Source organism: Athene cunicularia (assembly GCF_003259725.1).
Source record: "Athene cunicularia isolate RWA chromosome 1 unlocalized genomic scaffold, athCun1 chr1_part2, whole genome shotgun sequence".
Lineage (NCBI taxonomy): Eukaryota > Metazoa > Chordata > Aves > Strigiformes > Strigidae > Athene > Athene cunicularia.
This window is the reverse complement of record NW_020799092.1, coordinates 30,604,090-30,631,521: the sequence shown is the minus strand read 5'-3', so window position 1 is coordinate 30,631,521 and position 27,432 is coordinate 30,604,090. Positions and strand designations below refer to the sequence as shown.

Genomic DNA, 27,432 nt, shown 5'->3' with positions numbered 1-27,432 from the left:
CTTCAGTCGCGGGGGCGGCGGTGCCTGGGCGCGGGGCTGCCCCCGGCGCTCCCGGTGCTGTGCTGGCGGCGCGGTGTGCAGGGTTGGTTTGGTTTTGTTTTTCCAAAAGGTGCCTCATCTGCACCGGCGGTGTCAGAACTGGGAGATTTCCCTTGTAACAGGGTCCAATAAATGAATTAAAACCAAATCACAGCAGCAAAAATATTATTAAAAGTATTCTATTTATCAAAGTAATGTAAAGACAATGAATGTGTCTCATGTCATGATGAACAGGAGGCTTCCCAATCTTTTCCAGCGTTATTCCCAACTGTCAGTTCAGATCAAAGACTGCACGCTTGAAAACCTTTACGGCAAATCAACTGGATGAAATTAAAGATCCCTCTGGTCTTTTTTATATTCTCCCCTTTCAGAAAGTAAGTAAGATAACCTGAGTTTAACATTATAGCCGAATGTGAATTAAGGAATAGTTTTCATACAATATGCCCCAACCACAAGGTTATATATCATGTCGTGCGAGAATCAAGTGCAGCAGTCTGAAGTTTAACAATCATAGAATCATTTAGGTTGGAAAAGACCTTTAGGATTATCGAGTCTAGCCGTACACATGTTCTTAAGTCCCACATCTACATATCTTTTAAATACCTCCAGGGACGGTGACTCAACTACTTCACTAGGCAGCCTGTTCCAATGCTTAACAGCCATTTTCGTGAATAAATTTTTCCTAATACTCAATCTAAACCTCCCCTGATGCAACTTGAGGCCATTTCCTCTTGTCCTAACACTTGCTACTTGGGAGGAGAGACTGACACCCACCTGGCTATAATGTCCTTTCAGGTAGTTGTCTCCCCTCAGCCTCCTTTTCTCCAGGCTAAACGACCCCAGTTCCCTGAGCTGCTCCTCGTAAAGCTTGTTCTCTGGACCCTTCACCAGCTTTGTTCTTCTTTTTTTGGACACACTTAAGCACCTCAGTGTCCTTTTTGTAGTGAGGGGTCCAAAACTGAACATGGTCATCGAGGTGTGGCCTCACCAGTGCTGAGAACAGGGGTAAGATCCCTTCCCTGTCCCTGCTGGCCACGCTATTGCTAACACAAGCCAGGATGCCATTGGCCTTCTTGGCCACCTGAGCACACTGCTGGCTCCTGTTCAGCCAGCTGTCAGTCAACACCCCCAGGTCCCTCTCTGACTGGCAGCTCTCCAGCCACTCCTCCCCAGGCCTGTAGTGCTGCTGGGGGTTGTTGTGGCCCAAGTGCAGGACCCAGCACTCAGCCTTGTTGCCTCATACAGTTGGCCTTGGTCAGTTGATCCAGCCTGTCCAGGTCTCTCTGCAGAGCCTCCCTACCCTCGAGCAGATCAGCACTCCCACCTAGTTTGGTGTGGTACATCATGTGAGAGTGTGCTCCATCCCCTCGGTCAGATCATTGATAAAGATAAGAAGCAGAACTGGCCTCAGTAATGAGCCTTTGGGGACATCACTCCTGACTGGCCACCAACTAGATTTAACTCTGTTCACCACAACTTGTGCAACCAGTTTCTCCAGGAGAATGCTGTGGGGAACGGTGTCAAAGGCTTTACTAAAGTCTAGATAAACAACATGCACAGCCTTTCCCTCATCCAGTAAGCAGGTCACCTTGTCATAGAAGGAGGTCGGCTTAGTGAAGCTTTCATAAACCCATGCTGACTGGGCCTGATCACCTGTTTGTCCTGTAGATGCCGTGTGATGGCACTCAGGATGATCAGCTCCATAACCTTCCCGGGCACAGAGGTCAGAGTGACAGGTTTCTGTCAAAGAGAATAATGTATACAGGAAATGCAATTTACATTGTTTTTATAGTGTAATAATTAACATTGATGGGGAATATTTGTAACATTCTTTATCCTATGTAACATTTACTTCTTGGCATAGAAATGTGAATTTAGATGTTTTTACTCTCAGGTTTCTTTATATTACCAGTTTATCAATCATTTGACATTTTATGATGTGTAGTATTTTTTTTAAGTATGATTTTATTTTCTGAACAGTGTTATTTTTTTTCTGAATTCCTACAGGGTTACTTGGTAAACTGGGATGTCCAGAGGCAGGTTTGGGATTATCTTTTTGGAAAAGAAATGTATCAAGTAAGAGCCTTTTTTTAATTACAGATTTTGTATAGGTTAAATACTGACTAATGGAATTAACATAAATACAGAAAATATTAAATAGAACAGGTGAGCTTACTGTTTATTTGAAAGTGCCTTTAATTACAAATCACAGGGATTTGGTTTTTTGCAAACTGAAGAAAATTTTTACTTTCAGCTCTAGTGTAGGAATTTAAGAAACATTTAAAATATTTAGTCTTATGTGTATTCATAGTGAGTCCAGTTCACATATGTTAAGAAATTCACATCAGTATAACTAAGTTCAAGTTAGTAAAAAATAATTATAGACAGATACAGTGTGGTTTAGAGATCAAGAAACTTTAGATGTAAAAGAGTGGTGAGCTCAGTCAGTAGGCCAAAAGACATATACATTGAGTAACCATGTTTGGCTAAACATTTTCTACCTATGAGTAAGCTGAATGTATGAAATAAAAATAACTCATACTTAATTTTTCTTATTTATTGCATGAACTGGATTTAGCACAAGAAGTGTAGTAAGGATTCCCTTTTATTTTTTTCTTTTTTAGAAATGTTATATACTCTGAAAGTTTTTGGTTTTTGTAACATCTAGGAGGCAGAATGGTACTGAGAGTAAAGTAATGCCTCAAATTATCTTAGTCTCCGTACACAAAAATACACAGTGCTGGCTTTTGATACTTAGCTTTCATTTTAGTTTTGGAACTAGATTGAATTTAGTCATGGTTTCGAAAAGAATTTGTTTTTAATTCTTTGTCATGAGTGAAGACTACAGAGAGATACAGCTGGTAATATGTTTAGGGCCATATCCAGTTATGATTGAAGTAACCCTCTGAGGGATTTTAGTTATCAGTAAATGCAGAAAGTCCAGGATCTTTTGCTAGCCTCATTAGAGGTCTCTGGGAGTTTTATGATTGATTCCGCTTTGCGCAGGACTTAATCTTTGGTTGTTAGATAAGCAATTTTGTGATGCAGGTGCTGAACTGTTGAAGAGACTTACCTTTCTGTAGTTGACAGGATTAGTGTAAAGTATTTTACCTTGATTATTATAGTGTTCCTTTATGGGTATCTCTTCAAAATGTTGGATTACAGTTTGTAAGGATCATAACAGAAGCAGAATATATATGAAGGTGTTACCTTCTATTATGTTTTTACTCATTAATTTGATAAAATTGTATGACTGTTCATAAAAAATGCTAAAAAACTTAAAACTTTTGAAGCCTAGCTTCTACAAACAAATACGGCAAGTGGTAACCACGTCTTCAAATTTACATGATCTTCAACTGCTAGAAAATATAGTAATGAAGTATGAATTTCTAAGTTTTGTGTAATAACATTCTTAATCTGTTTTTCATAGGTAGATTTTGTAGATACCAATATTATTATTACTGAACCCTATTTTAACTTCAGTTCAATACAAGAATCCATGAATGAAATTCTATTTGAAGAATATCAGTTTCAAGCAGTTCTTAGAGTAAATGGTGAGTCTATCTCCTAGTTTGCATTTATACATTTTGAAGGTTAGTCTTGTAAATAAATAAACAAATAAATAAGCATGCCTACATGAATATGCATACACATGTATATATAAAGATAGTAAAGAAATTACTTAATTTCATTCCTGGCTCTTGAGTAATATGCTCCTATATATACTCTTAACTGGTTTAACTTTTTTTTTTTTTTTTTTTTTTTTTTTTTTAAAAACTTAAGAATGTCATGGTATATAGTTAAAGGAGATTTGTGGATCAGGATGATAGGGGTAACGGATGGATTTTGAAACAGGATAGCATTTGAGAAAGTCTACCAAAAATTTGCATGAAGTCTCTGATAGCTTTCCTTTTTTTCAGGGGTTGTGTTTTTGTTTGGTTTTATTTTGTATTAGCAAATAAAATGCAGCATTACAATCATGATATGTATTGTGTCTAACAGGGAATATGTAAATAATATCACAACTCTTCTGAAAGGTAGCTGGACATAGGATACTCCAGGTAGGCTTGATAAATTGTGGTGTGATCAGTCTGTTTGGACTTTAGGAGAGGAAACTGAATATGGACTCGAATTATTGAAAAAGAATAAAAGGAGTCATATACAATACTTAATTTTATCCGCTGTAAAAATTAACTCACGTGTTTGCTGTAGTATTATGTATTGAGGTTTTGAAAGTCTGTCAAAGGCATTTAAATATGAAGCAAGTATACTTTGTATCAACGTAGATTCTAAAAGTGTATATTCATATAAAAATTGAATAACATTTTCTATATTGCAGCTGGAGCTCTTAGTGCACACAGGTATTTCCGGGATAATCCATCCGAGCTATGCTGTATCATTGTGGACAGTGGATACTCTTTTACACACATCGTACCTTATTGTAGAAGTAAAAAGAAGAAAGAGGCAATCATCAGGTAAACTGATGTATATATTTTCTAGAAGAATTGTTTGCTATGCCTGAAGTTAATAATGATGGAATTCGTTGTGTTACTCCTTTTTCTGTAGGATTAATGTTGGAGGAAAACTCTTAACCAACCATCTGAAGGAGATAATCTCTTACAGGTAAAGCATGCTGATCATCATCTTGAGACCTGATATGAAATGAGCTAGAAGTTTGTGGGGATATTGTTACTGGTTCTGTGAATTTTAGATTAAGTGCTGTTTAAAGGAGAAGGGAATTTTTATCTGTTATAATCTGCTACCTGTGATCTTGATTTTAATCTTAAAATGAATTAAGGTGAGCTTAAGCTCTTTGAAGAATTAGGCTGTTTTTAAAGTGCCAGCACTTTTGAAGTTGTTCAGGTTACCTGTGTGTTCACAGTTACTGAAGTCCTTGCATGTTTTCTGACAGGTTTCAATGAGATGTCTCAGTAGATCATCAGTCAGTTTGCTGAATCTATCAATACCACAAATAAATTTCAATAGGATTAACTTTTCATTAGGAACCTTTACCTTTGAACTTTATCTAGGTAAAGGTCTTTGCTAGTAGAGCTAATTGCAGGATTGTGGCTATACTTGTTATGAAGACATTGGGCAAATGCAAGTAGATATTTGTATTTATTGAACTGTGAAATAGGAAAATACTAAACTCCAGCAGGCCAGGAATCCTTTTGTAAATTGAATACAAGTTTTAAGATATTGAGACAATAACTTTCTGTAATTTGAAAACTGTGGTTGCTCATCTCCAGTGAAAAACTGGACAGGTAATGCTTAATTATTCTTAAACTTATGTGGGTTTGGTTTTGTTTTTCACAGGCAGCTACATGTTATGGATGAAACACATGTAATTAATCAAGTGAAAGAAGATGTGTGTTACGTTTCTCAAGACTTTTACAAAGACATGGACATTGCCAAGTATGTTTACAATGGTACTAAATGTAAAAGTTGGTATTTCTGAATAATCTATTGGTACAAACAAATAAAACTATACTGTTAATCAGAGAACTTTCCAGTTAAGTCAAAGGAAGTCTTGTCAGTATAAAATATTTGGGATTCAGACTTAGTCTTTATTCTGTTGTATTTCACATTCTTCTCTTTCAGATTGAAAGGAGAGGAAAATACTGTAATGGTAGATTATGTTTTGCCAGACTTCAGCACAATCAAAAAAGGATTTTGTAAGGTAATGATAGTATGGTTTTTGAAGTATTTTGTGGACTGTTCCCCTGCACAAGTCTAGTAGAGAGGTTAAAAGGACTTTCTTCTTTCTAATTCTGTATTGTAACTTCTTTCTATGCTATGCATTAAAGTTTTCCTTAGGAAGTTGAGATTAAATATTTTTCCAGCATAGCATTTTGTGTTCTGTTATTTAATACTTGTAGCTTTATCTGCTTGTGCTCTGTCACACTACCTATCCATATCATTATTGTTGGGGGTTTTTTAAAGTTAAGTTGGAAAATGTTTTCTTTGATACTTTTTCTGTAAGTCTCTCTGAATTTAAATACCCTAATAGGTAGAAGGTTCAAAGTCATGTTGTAGGTGAGCCTGAAGAGTTTTCATATCAATGAAGACAATTTAACAATTTATCTCATTTACTGAATTTGACATAGTTTCAAAAGGAGTCCCATTATTTAAAGGCTACTCTCATGTATATCTGCAGTTTTGCCTAAAGCAAAATAAAAGGAAAGTAATTTCAGATTTAATACCAGAGTATGTAGTATTCTTAAAAGATTTGTTGATAATACAACTTAACATAGAATATACTGCCTACCTCTGCAGTACATGAAAAAGATTAGCTGAATACTCTAGGATGTAGTTTCTTTTCTTAAGCAGTGGCTACTATTCATGTCTTTAATTTAGCCAAGGGAAGAGATGGTGTTAAGTGGAAAATACAAGACTGGTGAACAAATACTTCGTCTAACAAATGAAAGATTTGCAGTTCCAGAAATACTCTTCCATCCTTCGGATATTGGTATTCAAGAGATGGGAATTCCTGAAGCCATTGTTTACTCTATTCAGAATTTACCTGAAGGTATAACCTCAAAGTATTTTGAAAAGTATGTGTAGGGTGTTGTGTTGGTTTGGGTTTTTTTTCTGTTTGTTTTAGTTTGGGTTTTTTTAAGCTTCCAAAGTGTCTTAAGAAGTTAGTACACTCAGTATGCCAGTTACTAAGTTGTTGTGAACTCTGCTGTCTTCTGGTGTATGTCATATATTCGAGAACTGGTTGTCTACTACAAGATTGTTAAGCAAACACAGTTTTGTGGTGATTAATTGATTGGTTTCTACTCTTGTTTCAGTTAATTGCTGTAGATTTCATTCTTCTTAACATCCTTTTCTAACATGACCTATCTGTCTTTGACACTGATGATGGAACATACTTGAAATTAGTTTTACCTGTGTGTTAAAATATCTTTCTTCACTGGAAGATGATAAAAATGAAACTGACCAAACTCCAAACTTTGATTTAAGCATCCAAGTATAAAACCTTTCTGACTGCTGTGCTTGTCAGAAGTAATACTAAAACTTTCATTTTATAAATGATGTATGTGTAAATAATGTTCTTACTACAAAGAAGAATTTCATAGGTTTTATGATACCACATAAGTATGGTAGCATTGAGGCTATTATTTTGTACTCTTAAAATCCCTTTTGAAAGGGGAATTGTGTTGACAAACATGAAATTTAATAGACAGTATAAAAATACCACTAGTTATCAATGCCAGATTCTAAAAATCAAAAGGAAAAGAGGGTGATTGATCACTTTTTCGTATTTCTCTATGAAACTGTTTAACTCATGATTGTTAGATGATCATAAAATTATTCTATACATATTTCTTACTTCTGTTCCAATTCATAACAAAATTGAGAAAAATACCTTTAATCTTTAAATATATATTTAGTCTCTTAACTACAGATTTACTTCCTTATTTTACAGAAATGCAGCCTCATTTCTTCAAGAACATAGTTCTGACTGGAGGAAACACCCTTTTTCCGGGCTTCAGAGATAGGGTTTATTCTGAAGTTCGATGTCTTACTCCAACTGATTATGATGTTTCTGTTGTTCTTCCTGAAAAGTAAGTTCTAAACTGTACAAAACAAGCTTTGTCCTAGCAGAGCAAACTATAAAGTCGGATATCTTTTGCTGATTAAAAAGATAAAGGATTTAATTTAAATATTAAGTTAACCAAAGTTGTATGGGAAGAATGTTTTAAATCAGTGTATTTTCAGACAAACCAAGTAAGTTTGAGACCACCTGCTTGCTCTGTACTTTGGCTAATAAAGTTAAGCATATAAGTAAGTGTTTTCAGGATCAGGTTTTTTATCGTAAACAGATAAATAAGGCTGTATTGTCATTAAGTGGATACATAAGTATGCAAGATTAAAGTTTAGTCTTTTATGTAGAAGAATTTTCAGCATCTGAACTGCCATGTCATTATTAATATAGCCACTTCAGGGATTTGGAAGGTGTAACATCTTTGCAGAGAATATACAGTTGAGACAAAACAAGTATATCTTGAAAGTACAAAAAAATCTTCACTTTTAAAAAGTATTATTAAAGAGTATTTTGAAATATTAAAGAATCATTATCTGTGCAAAGTAAATATAAAGACATAGCCACTTCCTGGCCTCTTCACACCTGTCCCCAGAGAGGCACTTGCTTTATTTAAAATCAAAGTCAGTTATCCCTGCTAAAATTTTAAACTTTGGCACTGGATGGTTTGATTTAACAATTAAAAATGTATCTTTTAAATAGGTATGGCTAAATAAAAGTATTGGAAATCATCACTGCATACTTCTATTTGAAATGAACGTACAGATGAGTAACAGTAACTGTTCATTTTTCAGCCCTATTACTTATTCTTGGGAAGGTGGGAAGCTCATTTCTGAAAATGATGATTTTGAAGACATGGTAGTAACTAGAGAAGATTATGAAGAACATGGACACAATATCTGCGAAGAGAAATTTGATATATAGGTAGTATTGTTGGATACATTGTTATTCCATTGTTTTACTCAGAATGGAACTCTTTGAACTACAACCTGTCAGTTAGGATTGTGTTTTAGCTTTCCTGTATTTAAGTGGGTTGGGAAAAAAAAATTTGCAGAGTTTAAAAATAAAGTTTTACAAGCCCAGTACTATGTAATAATATGTTAATTGGCTTTTCATTATGTTACCATATTTTACTGATAGCTTCATTGTATTTGTATTGCAGAAAACCTCAATGCGTGAGACAATAAAAATATTGAATGCTTGTACTGGTGTGACACTAATACATAGTGAGAAGAAATAAAGATTTTTATTTTTTGGTAAAATTAATATTACTCTAACTCCTACATGCAATTGAATGGACATTAAACACGTCTCAAAATGTGTGAGATTGCCTATACTGAAAAGAGATAAGTGAGTTTTATTTTTGGTTGTTTCAGTGAATAGCCATGAGAGGAATGTACTTGAAATGTGACCATTGATACAAAAGTATACGTAGACTTTGAGGAAAGAGTAATTTGAACAGTTCTATTTTAAAAAGGGGTTGAGGGGGATTTTTGTTGGCTTTTGTTTTAAACAACTGCTGAGCAATTAAGTTTCCTGCCGCTTCCCTCTCCTTTCGGGAGAGGTGACATCAAAAGCTGTCTGAGGTGAGCGAAGCTTGCAGCTGTGTCCTGGGTAACCCCACCTCTGTCCTATCCATGCATTCTGATCATCACAAATGCCCCAGCCTGTTCTGTTGACAGAGCAAAGGTGGCATCAGAAGCTGTTACTGTGGCCATCACTCTGCAGCACTGCGGGCAGGACGGAAAAGAACAACAGGATGAGCCAAGAGCCAGGTGGAAGCCTTGGAGTGCAGCGCTATAGGGGGTGCCCCACCTGGCCAGCCTGTCTGCCAGGACGGGCAGGCGTGATCACATGGGTGCTGACACTGATCTTGGCCTGATGCAGCTTGTGGCCTCAGGGGAATTGCCCTTTTAGTTGGACTGGTGATTGGTAGCCTTAGATTTGTACCAGAGTATACTAGTCTCAGCTGAAGTCTCATATTCCCTCTCTTGTCTGCCCTTAAGTAAAACCAGTAAGTACACTTACCTAGCTTGGAACTAAGGGCACTGTCTGACTTGGGCAGTTGATGGCAGGGCTAAGCAGAGGTTTCGCTGGACTTCAGGCCCCTCCAGTGATCCTGGATGAGGTCCAGAGAGGGCCACTCTGAAGCACCACTAGATCCTCTTATCTTCTGAAAAATTGTTCTTTGTGACAATCTGTGACCCAAGGGTACTTGATGTAATTGAATGGTCAGGGCTGTGAACAAGGGTAACACTGTGTACGCCACCGGCCCCTGGGCTTACTGGCAGCAATAAGATACAGAGATACTCTCATGTCTGTCTTCCATCTCTTCAACTTCAGATAAACACATGGACTTAGAGCCAGGTTGTTCTGATCATCAATCCATATTCCTGTGAGTTGCTCCTGTTGCTACTCAGGCAACAAGATATATATATATATATATATATATATATATATATAAATATATATATATATATAAATAAGGGCAATATACAAGAGAAGCCAGCACTCCAGAGAATGGGAGATCTTCCCCAATTAAATAGTTTTCTCAGATGATCTTTATTCTTGAATATGATCTTTTTGACTTTGGACTGACAGCTCATGGCATCTTTCTTCCAGTCTCACTTGCTGAAAGGAATGGCAGAGGTACCCTCCTCCTCCTGTTCATAACTACAGGAGCCACACAAGAGGCAGCCAGGGTATTAACGCATGAGACCACCTACAAATTCTTGGATACAGCTTCTGTATTACTCTGTAAGAAAACACAGGACATCTGTAAGTCTAGCACACTGTTATTTTGATAGCCACCTGTGTCCAACCTCTATTTTTTTTTAATAACTGCTTCACAAAATTATCACCATTATCAGGTGGGACTTAAAATAAGGAAATGTTGACATTGTTCCCATAAAAGCAACAATGAACCTCTTCCTTGGTAGGAGCAAACATGAATGGTCTATGAATAGAAGGCTCCTTCCTTTGAAGGTGGCATCACTTGTTCTTTGATAAGACTGCACTGGAAAGTACCTTGACTAAACTCTCCAGAAATTTTATACTTCAAATACAAATTCATACTGGCAATTAATTTAATAGCTCTACCCTAGAAATCATAAATGGAAATGAGTGGTCCAAGTTTCCCCATCAGATAATTCTGTGTCAAACATTGGTAAAAATAAGTGACAGAACTTTCTAAAGTCCAACAAAGTTTTCCTAATTTTGGAATGTAACTGAAGGTGTAACAATAAAAAAGTCACCTGTAGTTCACGTAACCTGTTCTGTTCAGCAGGCCCTTATATTTCAGTATAAAAGATCACATTTATTTCAACAGGAGATAAAAAATTAGTAGACCCTCCTGACAGGGTAGCTGAATAGAAGTGTTCTCAACCTCTCGTTTCCTTTGCAGAACTAGATCAATCTTGACTTCTTGTCCCATGAACTGAAGGAAAGCACCTGGCAGCCATGGAGAATTGCTAGCCCGCTGCCCACTTGAGGCATTTCCTTACTGTTTGATACCTGGTTCTATACCCACTGAGCTGCCTCTTCCTTATGACAGCACTATGAAATGATAGACTGATTCACCACTTTTATGCGATACTTTATTATCATCTTTAAATTAACACAGGAAAATTCTAATCAAGTCACAAAGTGCAAGAATTTTTTTTAAAAATACAGTTTTTCCCAAAGCAGTTCCCAGTCCATCTAGTTACCAGGTTCCGTACTTTGACTGAGACCAAGTAAAGTGACCGAAGAGAAAGAGAGAAAAAATCCAAACTAAAATCCCCTTCTCCCACTACTCAACACCAGAAGCACTTAAATCAGGAAATACCTTCCTGTTTACCATTCTCAATAACCTACTTCTGTACATGCTCCCTTTTCTGAAACAATGACCAAAATCCCCACACAATGCTAGGAAAAGAATATATGGCCCTGTTGTCTTGTAATTGGGGCATTCACCTCTGAAATGTGAAACTTGGGTCTTTTTTCCTCCTCCAGAAATGATTTATTTTACACTGGACAATCACTGTTAAATAACGAGTGCATAAACAGGGATGCATGGACAGAGTCAATTACATTCCCTGACTTCTAATAGGATCAGGTCATTCAAATAAGCCTACTCGAAATTTGCAAGTTAACACAACCTACCTGTACACATAGTTCGTTATATCTAATAGTCTAACCATTTAAATTAAGAAAAGAAAACAGCTTGTTTTCAGAAAGCTTTGGTATCCAGGTAACTTGACCACACATTTGAAGAGCAGTTGAGGATGTAGATACCTAAAGCAGCATATTCACAATAAAAAATCATGATCATGGTGGAGCTAGTCCAGCAAGAATGCCATGAAAATAAGGGATTAGATCATCTGTCACACAAGGAAGAGGCTGAGAGAGCTGCAATTGTTTAGTCTTGAGAAGAGAAAGCTCAGAGGAGGAGTTAAGAAGACTCAGCCCAGTATTTCTTGGTGGTGCTCAGTGAAAGGACAGGAGGCAATGAGCACAAAATGAAATGAAAAAAATTCTACCTAAACATAATGTGAGGTGTATTTTTTGTTTTGTTGTTTCTTTGAAATACTGTGAGGCTGGTCAAGCTCTGGACCAGACTCACCTGAGAGGGTATGGCATCCTTGAAGATACTCTAAACTCGACTGGAAAAGGCCCTGAGGAGCCTGCACCAACTGACACCACTTTGAGCTGGGTGGTAGGACGAGACCAAACGTCTCTTCTAATCTCAATTCTGTTTCCATGTCCACAATATGATCAAATATCTGTCATGAGGACAGAATAAGTAATGTAACATTATATTGCATATTTATTTAATGATTTGAATCAACATATCCTTGTCAAGATACAGTTAACTTCCAATGTGTCAAGATAGGCCAATATGCTTTCTAGCTTTGACCTATGAATCCATAAATACTATTCAAAGTTTTTATGACAAATAATTGGATACTAGCAAAGTATCCTCATGTTTAAAAAACATTAAGTACATCAAGAGATCTAAGCCAAGATTATTATTCCTCAGTTTTTTCAAAATGCAATTTCTTACTTGCTTTTGGTTAACTGTCAGATTAGCTGCAGCTCAGTTTGAGTGGGGAAGGAGTAACATGCTATAATTACTGACTGCAAGCACACACAGCTCCCCTGCCTAATGAATTTTGCCTGCCACACATTCAAAACCCACTGACTGTCTCCTAACATTTTTGACACACTTTGTACACTTTTACAATACTCATAGGAGTCAATCTACTGTTTAAAATTAGATTACAGTTAGATTATGAACTACAGATAGAAAAGATTAAAAACCTTACTGTTTATGAACCCAAGCATGGTTCTGAATGTAGAAGTGGCTCAGCTAGAAAGCCATGGGGTCATGGGACAGGAGTAAAAAAAAGTGCCAAACCCTGAACTCAAAGCAGCACAAGCAGTATACCATTACTACTAACTCAAAAGTGATTAAGTACATGTTGCTTAAAAGAATCATTAATTAGAATTAATGCTTTTTAGCAGCATAGTAATTTCAATAGTTGTAGTTTCCTGTAACTGAAGATGTAAAGATGTAAGAAGTGTTTTGTACCATAAACAATTTTCATATGCATCCCCACCTTTTTTTTTTTTTTTTTAAAAAAAAAAAGGCTATATTCATGTCTAACCATTTAGAGTACAAAAATCACATGTAGTTTTACAACCACTACAATAGACGAGAGAGTGGTATTTTTGGAATTCTTTAATTATTTTCTTCTTCTGCTTCAAAGGAATAGCAGGGTCACTGTCCATCTCTTGAACCAATGCAAGAAGATACTCATTTGTTTGTTGTTTTTCATCTTCATATTCTTTAGTTGTCACGCGCTGACAGAAGGTGAAGCCTTTGTAAGAAATCAGAGGTTCAGATTAAGTTTAATGCATCATATAAGAGCCTGATTCAAAAATATGATCAGAAACATAGGTATATTGGTATTCCATTTCAGAAGAGATTACTATTCTCTACAAACAGTCTGTCCACAGAGCATGGACAAACATCTAAACATTAATTGCAAAAATAAAATTGAAAAGCAGTTACAATTGCAGTATCAAAGATGATTTTGTATTGCAAAAGCCTGCAAGACAAAGAGCCAATACAGTTCTTGCAAACAGAAGCCATAATGAAGAATACTACATGACAAGAATGGCAGTTTGGAGTTGTCACAACCCAGTGACTCCCTGTGAGTGACTCAGATCCATTGCAAGGCCCAGTACATAAAGCAAGTAAATAAATACTTTGGAGAAACAGTTGCTTCTGAAGCACAGCTCTGAATTCAGGAATACAAATCAGGAACTTCTAGGTGACTAGACAGCTCAGTACAGTTTGGGCACCTGAAACAGAGGTGATGGAACAGGCAGCAGTTCACGGTGAGGACAGAGCAAGGAACTGGAGCTTGAGAGATACGGAACTTAAGCAATGTTTAGCTATGAAAATCTTGTGAACCTATGCAGTAGAGTACTGTCCTGCAAGGATTCAAGCCCCATCATTGGACAGGTGAGTTCTGGCAATTCAGATACTCCACACTTTAGTGAGCAAGGTGTTGAACAAATGTTAATTGCCTGGAGGGGAAAAAAAAAAAATCTATTTCTTCTGTACAAACACAACCTTCTTAATGCTTCACACAGAGAAGGGTAACCTGAGCTGCCAAAATTTTCATGTGGATGTGTCCTTCCCTTCTATTACAATGATGCTGTCAAGCACCAAACGTGAAATACTTTTTATGGTTTAGTAGAGTCAGATCAAGAAAACATCTCTTTTAAAAGGGAAAGCTGAACAACTTCTGGCAAAGCAATTAACTCTTAAAACTTCAGTGGGGATCCTTTAGTCCAGTGGTTTCAAGTGGTTTAGTAGATTAAAACCAACCTCAGAGTTCCCTCAGTGTTTTTAGGAATGTTTATTTCCAGCAGACCTAATGATTACCTTTCTGCAACAGATAGACTCCTTTTCTTAGCAGGAACCCCCAGCCTTCCCTCCTGCTCCCACTAGCACTTCAGAAGTTCACCAGCTAAGAATGCTTAGTAGCTCTCAGGAAAGATTTTCCTCCTGTCTCCTCCATGAGAAAAGGGAAAATGACACCAGATTATGAGGCATACGGGTATATGCCATGCTGGAGAGCTTACAATCAGATCAAACCAGCTATTTCAACAAGTAGATGGAATCTATATGCATTTACAGATTGAAAGTCCAGGACTTAGTAGCGAGAATATAGCATGGGGTTTGTACTTCAGTTGTCTGTTCAACATACTGATGGAGACCACACAGGCTCAAAAAACACTGCAGACAGGCAACTCCTTCCTCTGTTGCTCATCTCTGTATTCTTTTGCTACACAAGATGCGATGCTCAGAACAATGAACTGGAAGCAATTTGGACACATTCCAGAGCACAACACAGATTGTAAAAGATTCTGTACCAAAACTACTTCTCAGCTGCTTTACTAAATATACTATTAAACAGCACAATAACAGTATTATTCAGTTCCCTAATGGTTTATCTTCAGTGTTTAAGAACATAGTGCACTAGCAATACAGAAGTCAAAAGGAATAAGCTAGAGTCAAAGAGAAATTAAATTATTTAAGCCAACCCTTTTAATCACAGTGCTGAAAGATATTTTTGGCAGCAAGGCCAGATGGAATGTTAGCCTGTAAAAGAAATGAGCTGGAAAACACTCATCCCACATACACACCTGTCACGATTTAACCTCAGCCAGCAGCTAAGCACCACACAGCCACTTGCTTGCTTGCTCCTCCCCCTCCCAATAGGATAGGCAGAAGTATCAAAAAAAAAAAGTAAAGCTTGTGGGTTGAGATAAGAACAGTTTAATAACTAAACTAAAATAAATTATAAGAATAGCAATGATAATAAAACCATAATAATAAAAAGAATAATAATGAAAAGGAATATAACAAAAAGAGAACTAAAACCCCAGAAAAGACAAGTGATCCACAATGCAATTTCTCACCACTTGCTGACTGATACCTGAGCAGCGATCCACCCCCCACCAGTTTCTGTACTGAACATGATGCGCTATGGTATGGAATATCCCTTTGGCTAGTTTGGGTCAGCTGTCCTGGCCAGGCTCCCTCCCAGCTTCTTGTGCACCTGCTTGCTGGCAGAGCATGGAAAACTGAAATATCCTTAATTTAAGATCAGCACTGCTTAGCCACAACTAAAACATCACTGTGTTACCTACATTATTCTCACACTAAATCCAAACCACAGCACTGTACCAGCTATTAGAAAGAAAATTAACTCTATCCCAGCTGAAACCAGGGCAACAAGTATCAAATACCTTCCTTTTAGGCTACATTACTCTCCTATGAGTCTTCAGTTCTTAATAAACTTTGTGCTTATCCAGAAAAAGAAGAAAGTTTTTCAAAACACTAAACAATCAAGGTCTGCGCTCAAGACATCTATTAGAACCTCAAACTACTGAGTTCTGTGAGAATTTTAGGTGTTTTGTAGCAGAAATACAAGAATATCATTCCTAAATATAAAATTACATCAAATTCACAAACCAATTTATAAGCAAGTCTCTTCAGTAAACACATTTTGCATTAATTTCTCCAGAGTAATTACTTAGTGGAAAAATTTTATAATGTGTTCAAACTAGATAATAGAATTCATGTTCTCTAATATTCAAAGGTGTTTTGCTTATAGCAGATAATTTAAGTATTTGGTGAATTAGCCACTAGTTGCTTAAATGTTTAACTTCTAATAAAAAAAAAGAACATAGTCTATACAAAATTATAGTCAACTGATGATAAACTGATTTTTATAGAAAGATTTATATAAAAGTGCATATCACATCATCTACCTGAATCGATATCTGGATCTTGTCCTTCTAGCAAACTCTCAAGTCTCCTACTAGTTAGTTCCAGAAGAGTTAAAGGAGTCTGAAAATACAATCCATCAAAGAAAAAAGTTACAAAACCAATACCTCTGTATTTTAAGAATCTAAAGCTTTCAGATGATCAATTTTAAAATCACGTAATTAACTGCAGAAAAATCTATACTTACATTTATTTAGGTACACATTCAAAATCTCAAAAAAAATTGCACTAAAACACATATACATATGTTTACTCCTGATATTTCTGGCAAAAGACACAGGAAGCAAGATGTTCTAGATGTTGTTTTCCACTGAACTACAGCAAAAACTGTAGTGCAGGCCTTGAACTCTTTTCAGCTTATGTAATACAAAAGGCTCTCAACTGCAGTTGTGAAAGAATCCCAGAATGGTTTCGGTTGGAAGAGACCTTAAAGATCATCTAGTTCCAACCCCCCTGTCATGGGCAGGGACACCTTCCACTAGACCAGGTCGATCAAAGACCCATCCCACCTGGCCTTGGGAGGGGCCCCACCTGCCAGGGAGGGGGCAGCCACAACTTGTCTGGACAACCTGTTCCAGTGTCTCACCACCCTCACAGTAGATAATTTCTTCCCTATATCTAGCCTAAATCTACCCTCTTTCAGTTTAAAGCTGTTATCCCTTGTCCTATCACTACACTCCCTGATAAAGAGTCCTTCCCCATCTTTCCTGTAGGCCCCCTTTAAGTACTGGAAGGCCGCTATAAGGTCTCCCCAGTGCCTTCCCTTCTCCAGGCTGAACAACTCCAAGTCTCTCAGTCTGTCATCAGCCCCCTGATCATCTTTGTGTCCCTCCTCTGGACCCACTCAAGCAGGTCCCTATCTTTCTTATGGTGGGAGCCCCAGAGCTGGACACAGTATTCCAGGTGGGGTCTCACAAGAGCAGAGCAGAGGGAGAGAATCACCTCTCTCGACCTGCTGGCCACACTTCTCTTGATGCAGCCCAGGATACAGTTCTGGGTTGTGAGTGCACATTGCTGACTCGGCCAGTTTTCCATCCACTAATACCCCCAAGTCCTTCTCCGCAGGGCTGCTCTCAATCCACTCATTTCCCAGCCTGTATTTATGCATGGGATTGCCCTGATCCATGTGCAGGACCTTGCACTCAGCCTTGTTGGACTGCATAAGCTCGCCTCTCAAGACTGTCAAGGTCCCTCTGAATGGCAAAGAGAAAGCCGCCATCCACTCTGCTGTCACTGCTGTGAAGCAGTGGGGACTTCATCTGTCAGATCTGGCTCCAACTCCAATCATGAATCAAAGCCCTAACCCTTGTGTCAGAACCCTTAATAATAACAGGAAAAAAAAAAGTATTTGGTTTTGGTTGTATATTAACACATACAAAACTCACAGCAACCACTTTATACTTTCAAACTAAATTGGAGCTTATAAAAAAAAACCAAACTCCCATGTCTCTTTAGCTAAGGTCAGAAGTGGAAATGAATATATAAGAACCAAAAATAATGTTTTAATGAAACCAAATCAGTGTTTCTGTGAGGCTTATTTGCAACTAGACAATAAATGTCTAGAGCATTTTACAGCTATCTTGCAACAGCTGAGATAATTAGTTAATCTCTATCTAGTTTAGTGCTTTAATGAGGAATTTTATAGCTGAGGAAAACAGCAAAGCATCACAACTTAAATGCACTGGCTGAAATCAGAAAGTGAGTATAGGGTCTGGAAAGGTTGCATTTTTTCACATGTGACAGTGTGATGAAACATAAACAAAAGAGACTATAAAATATATCTGTATCTTTACATAACCGATCAAATGAAAGGACATTTCATTTTGTGGTTCTATTTATTTTCTTTATTTTGTTAAAATTTTAAAATACCAAAAGGAACTCTTAAGAGTTGTCAAAACTGTACATGTATGCTGGGGCACAGAGCAAGCCATCTTATGTATCACACAAGTATGTCAGCTGACTTCTAAAGGAGAAAGACACTAAGAAGCCTAAAAATTGATTAGACAGCCATCAGAAACAAGGTGTCAAAAGGCCTCAATAATAATTTCTTAATATTTTAAATATTTTCTTAACACAAATGATGCAAATAAAGGGAGAGGATATACATAAAGGATTGCAAAGCTCTCGAAAAGCTGTCCACAGTCTGAAATAGTTTCTTGCCCTACTTGACTGTACTATGAAACTGTAACAGATGGAATATTAAACTCTGTTCCTCAGACCACTCCCATCTCCAAAAAGGCATGTCATGGCATTTAACATTTAAAATGACAAAGCCAATGAGGTAAAGAAAATGCTACCTTGAAGAGCTCGGAGTGACTGTCCATCAGAAACTGAGTCAGCAGTTCTGCCTGGGGTTTTGACAATGTCTTATTTTGTAAGATAAACTTTGTGCAAGTCCTGATGATCACCAATCTGTTATCAAACTAGAAAAAGAACCCAGATTCAACATTAGGTTTACTTGCAGTGTGAATGGCATTGAAAATACATAGCATTAGATTTACTTAGCAAAGATTAAGTTTAACAGGATGCTATCAGTGGGAAGAACATCTTGATATTTGTTTTAAAACAAATCACACTGGAAGGCAATAAACAATACTTCTAACTCTGGGAAAAAGTTAGCTTTACTATAGGGAAGTACTATTTCCCACACTAAATATAACAGATACTTACTTGTTTTCGTAATTTGTAGCCCTCAGATTTGGATGCAATCGCTATGAATGTCAGGAGCCTATGTAGTTCTTCTCGGATATTTGGTGCTAACAATTTCACATAAAGTTGTGATGCCTCTAGAGCTTGATCCATTTTTCCTTTTTCTGCAGTGGAGTAAAACAGTGTATCCAGTGCAATTGTTCATTTTCAGAGTCAAGGACATATATTTAAAGTCCAATATTAATGCTATTTTGGGGGAGGGGGGTTCCCTCCAAACAAAGCAGGTTACCTCAGTAACTTCTAAAATCTTTTGACAAGACTCAATATATAATTTAATCAATATAAGCTTAAAACCTTAGTCCCACAGCTTGTCAAGGAAAGAGATGTACTTGGACAATATATACAGGACATTATTATGTTGTATTATATTTCAGGACTCATCTCAAAGTAATTAATGAGCTGAAATATTCTTTCTCATTGCTTGAGGTTTTGTTTGTTTGGGTTTCTTCTTTTGGTTCTTTTTAGGTTTTTTGTTTGTTTTTTTTGTTGTTGGTCAGTTGGTGTCCTTTCACACACCCCCTTTTTAAATCCATTAGGTGATAAATTTCTCAAGGAAGTGTCATGAAGAGGAAATAATCACCTATAAAAACCTTTTTAGATGATAATTCTAGTTTTCTTTATTTTGCAAGTAAGGAACTATCAAAAAGCCAAGGTAAGAGCAAGATGAGGACAGATACAGGAATAGAACCTACATATGATTTTCTGGTGTCTGTCCTATTACTGGGACAGAGGTTACTTTCAGGGGTGTACCACAAGCCATTTGAAACCACCTTTGTTTAAAAAGAACACCAAAACAGTAAGTGACCCCTTTCCAAACGAAGCATAGAAAAAAGCAAGAAAGACAATTGCCGAAGGACAAAATTTCTAGATAAAAGTTCAAGTTTTTCTGATCTGTGATTAAACCTTGTAGGAAAAAAAAGTTCCAACATAAAAAGGTTCAATAAACCACATAGACTAGTTTGACCAACTGCATTAATCTGTAACATAAGTAAAATACTCTAGATTTCTTCATTTTAGAGGCAACAAGCACAGCAACGTTTGCCTTCACAAGAAAGCTGTATTATCACCCATCTTAAACTGTTTAACAACTGAGGAAAATATAGTTATAACCGTATATATTGATAACAAAATTAAGTTGTACTTTAGATAACTGCAGCACTTCTCAAATTAATTTTGAAAGTGTTTTGAATGTGTAGATGTTCATAGCTAGTTTGAGCTCTCTCTTGCACTAGTCAGAACAGCAGCACTTTAAAAACAAAGTAAGGATAAGTGCACTGGATTCTACTTGAAAACTTTTAGAATCCAAAATGGTTGTAAAATAGTTAAGGACAATCTCCTAACAGTGATCTAGTATGAACTAGAACACAGCTGAGGACCCAACACAAACTAATAGATTGAAACAGAGAATAATTTGCTAGTGATAAAAATTATGGCTACCACTTTATCAAAAAGCATTAGAAACTGCTTGTGAGATAGTCCTACTCAAGTTGGAAAGATGACAAAATTAAATCAAGAATAAGAAAGCAGAATAGCCCTGGACAGTCACAGGTCTGCTTAGATCAAGCAGATATTTAATAAGCAGTTCAGCAGAATTATAACACAGTCTTTTCCTTGCCTACATTTGGCTGTTTTGATTCTCTAATCTAGTAATAGTCTATAATAATTAGTTTATATGAATATATATGCATATATGAACTGTAACATCTTTAAAGTGAACATTTAGCATAACTTACCGGTGGCTAAGTCAGTTATTTCAAATTAGCCATTCTTTTTTTGTGGATGGATGATGTAATTTTGCAATAGTTTCCATTTCATGCATTCTATTATAATTTGATTTTTTTTCCTTCTTAGCAAAATACTACTGATAAAAATATTGACTTTTTGTATTTTCATTATGTTCTGGCTACAGGATACACCACTCTGCTCCAATTTTTACATAGGCAACTGTGCTCCTGTGCCAGTAGGCTTGTCATAGTTCTCTAAAATCTGAAACTTTTGACAACATTCCATAAACTCTACAGAACTGAAGTAGTAACAGGCCTATTTAGGGTAGGATTAATCTTAAACTTGTATTTAAATTAAACCCTTCAGTTTTACTTGTGAGCATATGTAGGCAGCTCTTTTTTGGTGGGAAATCACAATCTCAAAAGTCCCTTTCATAATTTCAAATAGCTTCTGTTACTAAAAAATCCCTAAATCCAAAACTTAAAAAACCTTATTCTGGTTAACAAGAAAACTTTATAGCAATGATTTTACTTTTATCTGATTATTCACAAGCAGCAATAAGGGAAATTCTGACTAGCAGCAAGAAATTTTCACCATGAGAGTACTTCTATATTGAAACAGCTTATCCACAGAGGTTGGCAAATCTCTGTCCTTGAAGATTTTCAAAATTCAGCTGGACCAGGCCCTAAGCAACTTAGAATGTAACTTTGAAATTTGTCCTTGTCTTGAGCAGAGGTTCTGACTAGCAACCTCGAGCATTCCCTTCCAACCTATAAATTAAAGTATTATCTGTAACAGCACTGCAAATTGTGTTTGGATTTAGTCAATTAATGCTTTAATAAGTTATATCCTTTATACAGCTTTCACTTGTATTTTTTGTTTCAGGTTGCTCTTACCTATAAGTTCTATAATTCCTGAATGAACAGCAATATCCTGAGTGCCAAGAAGGGAGTCCTTTTTTTGACTATAATACTTTATTATAATGTCAAAAAGAATCTTCTTGTATGTATTCAGACTGCTGGGTTTGTTAGTGCTTTGAGGTAGCTGCTGACTAACCATCACTATGAATTGGTCTGGGAAATACTCCAAGCATTCAATTGCAGCATAGAGCCATTTGTCAAGCCTGTAGAAGGAAAAGTTAGTTTTAGTGCTTACTTTAAAATGCTCTGCCTATTCTTATATAATCCTTTAAAGAAAATTAGATAGAAATAACCACTCACATATTTGAACCACAGCGTTAAACTTAAAAAGCAACAAGTTTCTGTAACTTATTTCACTATAGTAGTTCAAGGACCTGCTCAAAATCAGCAACTTCCATGGTTTTCATATGCTACAGACAATATACCTGAGGTATGCCCAAAGCAGAACAAGCTGCAGTCATGCCAAATTGTCACTGACCCCAGGACACTTGCCTGATTCAGCTAGGATTTAAAAATCAAACACCACCCAACTGTAAGTCCAACACACACAGTGAAAACCCACCAGGGCTAACCAGGGTGAAAAAGCAAGGGACTGCATCTTTACAGAAGAGAAACAAGACAATTAGTTTGAAAACAGAGAAAAATAAAAATAGTTTAAAATTCCAGAAGACTGGAAGCAGTTTATTATATGACCTACTATAAAGGCAGGAGTCTTCTCAAGCATTTGTTACCTATAACCCTTAACTAGGGAGACAAAGTGTAAGGAGAACCTAAAATTCAGGTAGACAACTCACTGTTCAAAGAGGCTGGAAGGTCAGAGGAAAAAGTCACTAACTCAACCATTTTGTACAGAATAAATCTAAAACTATAGAACTGTGGGAGGCAGAGGGAAAATTATTTTTATCTGACTCTCTTGATATAAAACAAATTGAATCATTAACTTCTGAGAAAATGCGATTATTATTATTCAAGATCCACAGAATCTTATTTTTTCATGGAGAGAAGAAACAAAGATTTTGAACTGACTGCTGGACAGCCAGATAATCGAAATTTTATTAGAGCTGCTGCAGCCAGCAAGGATTGGATAACTCCTGGATGCATGAATGGAGTAGCACAGTAAAACAGAAATAGGATCATGCCCTCCCTTTAGTTATGATCCCATGAGCAGCGCAATCATCGCAAGCAAGATTTGATTACAATTTTTAAGTACCTACGTGGAGAGCAAGTATTTGACATGACACATGAAAACTGAAGACAGAAAATTTGAGATATAAATTATGCTTACTCCCCTGCCTTCATATTGGGGTCAATTAATCCTATGACTACTTGCAATACTGGTGGCTGTTCTTCATACCTAGAATTTTCCATTTTTCAGATATGCTTTAAGACAGTCCTAAATAATATACTGACTACAAAGATGCTACTCAAGCCCTCCACTTAAGTAATTGCAGAATAAAGCAAGCATTTAATTTTCTTAACACTCATCTGATATATTAGCAAAGACCCAAATGTTAGAAATGTTTAACACAGAATAATACAGAGTAAGAACCACATATGGATATTTTAAGAGACATAAATCCAACAACCACCCAAAAACCAAGTACAACAGAAGTAGAAAGCTCCAAAGAAACAGAGTTCATTAAGCCATTCTGGGAGGAAAAAGCCATGGAATTACGATGCTATCCAGCCATAAACCCAGTTTGGAACCAGGAGTTTCATTAACTTATATCAAGAATCCAAACATATACAAAAATATTTTCTCCTTAAAGAAAGAATATGTAAAAACTGTAAGAAAGAGTTTCTTTGGGTACACAGATGGACCTGTCTCACAGATAAAAGTTGTATTGATTTGACAGAAATAAGCATTACTAAGACATACATTCATGAGGAGACATGCCTTGACATATTCATTAAAAGTACGTGCCAAGATAGAGATCAGCCCAAGTGCAATCAATAGGAACACTACAAAAATAAGAGAATATTTAAGGAAAATAGCGCTGACAACATGCAGCCACTTTCTCTTTTACGGTCTCATGATATAAGCATTCTTCAGTGCTACAGCTTAGCTTCTCCTTTTCTGTGGCTAACAACAGATGCTTTATTGACTTTATGTCTTCACAGCACCACCACCAGGAACTGTGACAAACAAACAAAAAGCATCAGAATAAGTGTTTTCGAGTTCTAATATCCATTATAGAGACCTAAGAGTGAAGTGTCTGCTCTACAAACTAGGAGTGTTTTCAACATTTGAGGTTAAACTGTTAATGTATACTTAAAATCCTCAAGCATCCAATCCTAAACATACACTTTCTGTGAAGTCGCTTACCACTTTGTCCTGGTTCAGCCAGGATAGAGTAAAGTTTTCCCCAGCAGAGAGAGAGGGGGGGAAGGGATCTCCAGCCGGGTTATTCATACCATGCTGACGTCAGGTCCGGGGGCGGAACCTTTTCGTTGCTCCTTGGCGGGTTCGGGAGGGAATTTTGCTTTCCGTAGACCAGCTAGCGGTATTTCTCTGTATATCGTATTTCTTGTTCACTGTTATTGCTGTTTATTGTTGTTACCATTGATACTGTTGTTATTCAGATTGTTCTATCACTCTGTTGTATTAAAATTTCTGGTTATTTTAGCCGGGGTCTGTGTCTAACTTCCAGCCCGACCGGCGTGGGTGGGGGAGGGGTAACGGCAACATGCTCTCTCATCCTGGCAAGGATTAAAACTTGCACACACTTCTTTTTAGAAGTCAAAGGAAGGTACATTAATGCCACCCCTGCCTACAAGTATGAAAGTCTATTTTGTTCACTTAACACAAATCTTTGATCAAGAGTAAAATAAAGAATTTATTAACAAATCCATTTTATAGATGCATAACTTACTCAGGCAAGTTTAAGCTACATGTAATCTCTCTGTCCAGGAAAGTATTTGAGATAATCAGGTCTTCTTTGCCAAAACAGTCTCGTTTTGTTTTCACTGAAGACACCAAGATATCTTCTAGAAGCGGAACATCAATTAACTGCAGCAGTCGTAGCAGAGCTTGCTGTTTCCAGACATCTTCTATTACTGATACCATACACAAACAAAACCACACCCTCAGAAATTAGATCTCATGTAAAACATTACTAAACTTTGTTGAATGTTTTAAGTGTTCAAAGAAAGCAAGGAAAACAGCACAGTGTGAATTTTCCATGTTGGAGAAGAAGGGATCAAAATAGGAATGCTAAGAACGAAGGCTTTAAAGAAAACATCTTCCTCCCTCATCATATCAGAATTAGTAATAACCTATTCTAATTAGTAATACGTACAAGAAAACAGAAGTGAATAGCAAAGGAATAATACAGATTACTCACTCTTAAAAACTATTTCCTATTGCATGAATAGAATAGCACCATCCTGCAAAAACTTAATCCTGTTTTGTTTTCTTCAGTTTACTTACTATGAGCATTTATCCATTTAGCACTCATTTAGCTATTTTGTCATTAGTGACATGTTAAATTTAGGACTCTGAGGGATAGTGTTTAACAGAAATTATGTACTTCAAGTAGATACATAGAAGAACAGTCAAGTTTTAAAAAGAAAAATTAAATCCTCACCTCTTTTTGAAAGCAGATGAGTTGGTTCATTAACAATGATCTTTGCAGGTAAAGATCCATTAATATTTATTGATCGAAGAAGCTCCTCTACCCTCTTTTTATCAGCGGCTTCTAATGCTAAAGGGTTTGAAAGCGTTGTTTCACACTTTGTTTTGCTTGGGGGGGGAAAAAAACACAACAAAACAGATGTATGACAAATATGATCAGGACACATTTATCTTTCTGTGACTTCCTAAATTGCTGTTAAATAAGGACTTTAGGGCTTCATTGTATCTGGGGTCTCCCCTGCTGCTGGAAAACCAATCATTCACATCTGCTTTGTGGAAAGGGCAAGGATACTAATTTCAAGTACTGTTTATTAGTTCCATTTCTTTTACCAGCTTCCAGCAAGTAGCTCATTCACGCTGATTCTCAGATTTCAGCACAACTGATTGCAAAATAAAATGATTCCTAGGCTTATGATACTGTGCCAGACTCTATTCTAAATAACAAAGGACAGAACAAAGCAGTTTAGTATTACCAAGAAATATTAGGTTGCATCTGCAATTTAGGCTTGACATTTCTCAAAACCGGCACATAGTTTTCAAAAGTCTCCAATACTTGGGTTAGACTGACACAACTTCATCTACAGTTAACCCACCTTAACTTTTAAAAAAAAAAAAACAAAAAAAAAACCAGAGTAGTTCAGAGTAACTCACTTGGGACATCTTTTTGTTTTCTGTTTGCAGATCTGCTCAGGAGAAAAGCTCTCATTGTCTTTATTCTTTCTTGGAAGAAGCGGAGTAAGACTGCTATTTACAAATTTATATAGACTAGTGTTTGTGTCTTCAAACTCTGTTTCTTTCTCGTTCTTGAATAAGTAAAGTTTTGCTCCAACTGGCTCAAACACCTTGTGATCCATCAACGCTTGGCATACACGGACTCCCTTCAGCCGAGAAATATCATTGCAGCTTAGGTACATGCTTTGCATAAGATGGCTCAGTACCACATCAACAGCATTTGAGCCAGTGAAACAGTTTTTATATATTTTCAGATGTTGTCTACGTCTTTTGATTTCCACCTGACTGTGAAGAGCATGAATAATACTATTCCACAGCTGAGTTGCTTGAAAAGGACCATCACAATCTGCAAAATATTTATATGAACATTTTACAGATGTTTATAAAGCTTTACTCTATTATTTTAAAAAATATTTTTAGTCTGTGAAATTATATATATAATTTTGTTTTAAATTCTTCAGAAACCAGCTTAAAGAGAAAGTGACACTTCATGAATCAGTCCTCCTCCTAAGTTGACTCACACCCTCTAAGGTAGAGTCAATGGAAGAGAACAAAAAGACACCAGAAACAGGCAAGAAATGGGTTTTTTTGTTATTACCACACATACTGGATGTATGCACACATACACATTAATTCACGACACAATCACAGAATGGCTGAAGCTTGCAGGGACCTCTGGGTCCAACCTCCCCTGGTCAAGCAGGACCACCCAGAGCTGGTTGCCCAGAACCATGCCCAGTTTTTGAGTATCTCCAAAGGTGGAGCACCCACAACCTCTCTGGGCACCACTAGAAAAGCCTGGCTCCGTCCTCTTTGCAGTCTCCTTTCAGGTACATTCAGACATTGATGAGATCCCCCTGAGCGTTCTCTCCTCTAGGCTCGGTAGTGCCAGCTCTCCCAGCCTCACCGAGCGGAGATGCTCCTCCCGTCCCGTTTCTCCCCCACCTACCCCTCTCTCAGCTCAGCAGACGGCAGCCCAACGTTTACAATACATTAACCCCGCCTGCCCCTCAACCCTTTGCTCCCAACAGCCCCACCAGCCGGGCCTCCCTGAACCACGACTTATGGGGGAGGGGGAGCTCCTCTCTGCCCTGCGGAGCTGCTGATGCCCTCGCTCGCTCCCGCCCGCCAACAGCCCCGCCGCGGCCCTAACTCGCTCTGACTTCGAAGCCTCCTGAACCGCGGAGTCAAATAAACCGCCATAAGGGCAGCCGGGGCCGCAGGCGGAAGCCGGAGCGTGCATCACTTCCCGCCCTCCTCCGCCTCCCCCGGCCGC

General features: G+C 37.2%; 2 protein-coding genes across 3 annotated transcripts in view; one reads left to right on the top strand and one right to left on the bottom strand.

The window, feature by feature from the left end:
- ACTR6 (ARP6 actin related protein 6 homolog) overlaps positions 1 to 8,793 on the top strand; it is a 9,091-nt gene extending 298 nt beyond the window's left edge. Inside the window, exons 2-11 of the mRNA XM_026864669.1 lie at positions 270 to 413; positions 2,047 to 2,115; positions 3,470 to 3,593; positions 4,379 to 4,514; positions 4,606 to 4,662; positions 5,356 to 5,454; positions 5,641 to 5,719; positions 6,397 to 6,568; positions 7,472 to 7,610; positions 8,383 to 8,793. Of these exons, the coding sequence (XP_026720470.1) occupies positions 270 to 413; positions 2,047 to 2,115; positions 3,470 to 3,593; positions 4,379 to 4,514; positions 4,606 to 4,662; positions 5,356 to 5,454; positions 5,641 to 5,719; positions 6,397 to 6,568; positions 7,472 to 7,610; positions 8,383 to 8,512 (1,149 nt within the window). The 3' untranslated portion in view covers positions 8,513 to 8,793. The remainder of the gene's footprint in view (positions 1 to 269; positions 414 to 2,046; positions 2,116 to 3,469; positions 3,594 to 4,378; positions 4,515 to 4,605; positions 4,663 to 5,355; positions 5,455 to 5,640; positions 5,720 to 6,396; positions 6,569 to 7,471; positions 7,611 to 8,382) is intronic.
- A 2,377-nt stretch (positions 8,794 to 11,170) lies between these two features.
- The window catches only part of DEPDC4 (DEP domain containing 4), a 16,593-nt gene continuing 331 nt past the window's right edge, over positions 11,171 to 27,432 (bottom strand). The window contains exons 1-9 of one of the 2 annotated variants that reach the window (XM_026868637.1): positions 27,266 to 27,411; positions 26,076 to 26,502; positions 25,378 to 25,532; positions 24,664 to 24,847; positions 21,767 to 21,993; positions 19,107 to 19,249; positions 18,734 to 18,859; positions 16,421 to 16,499; positions 11,171 to 13,449 (exon numbers count right to left, since the gene is read on the bottom strand). In XM_026868637.1, coding sequence (XP_026724438.1) covers positions 13,232 to 13,449; positions 16,421 to 16,499; positions 18,734 to 18,859; positions 19,107 to 19,249; positions 21,767 to 21,993; positions 24,664 to 24,847; positions 25,378 to 25,532; positions 26,076 to 26,502; positions 27,266 to 27,359 — 1,653 coding nt within the window. In that variant the 5' untranslated portion in view covers positions 27,360 to 27,411 and the 3' untranslated portion in view covers positions 11,171 to 13,231. Of the gene's footprint in view, positions 13,450 to 16,420; positions 16,500 to 18,733; positions 18,860 to 19,106; positions 19,250 to 21,766; positions 21,994 to 24,663; positions 24,848 to 25,377; positions 25,533 to 26,075; positions 26,503 to 27,265; positions 27,412 to 27,432 lie in introns of those variants that run through there. The other variant, XM_026868636.1, reaches the window with a different exon arrangement.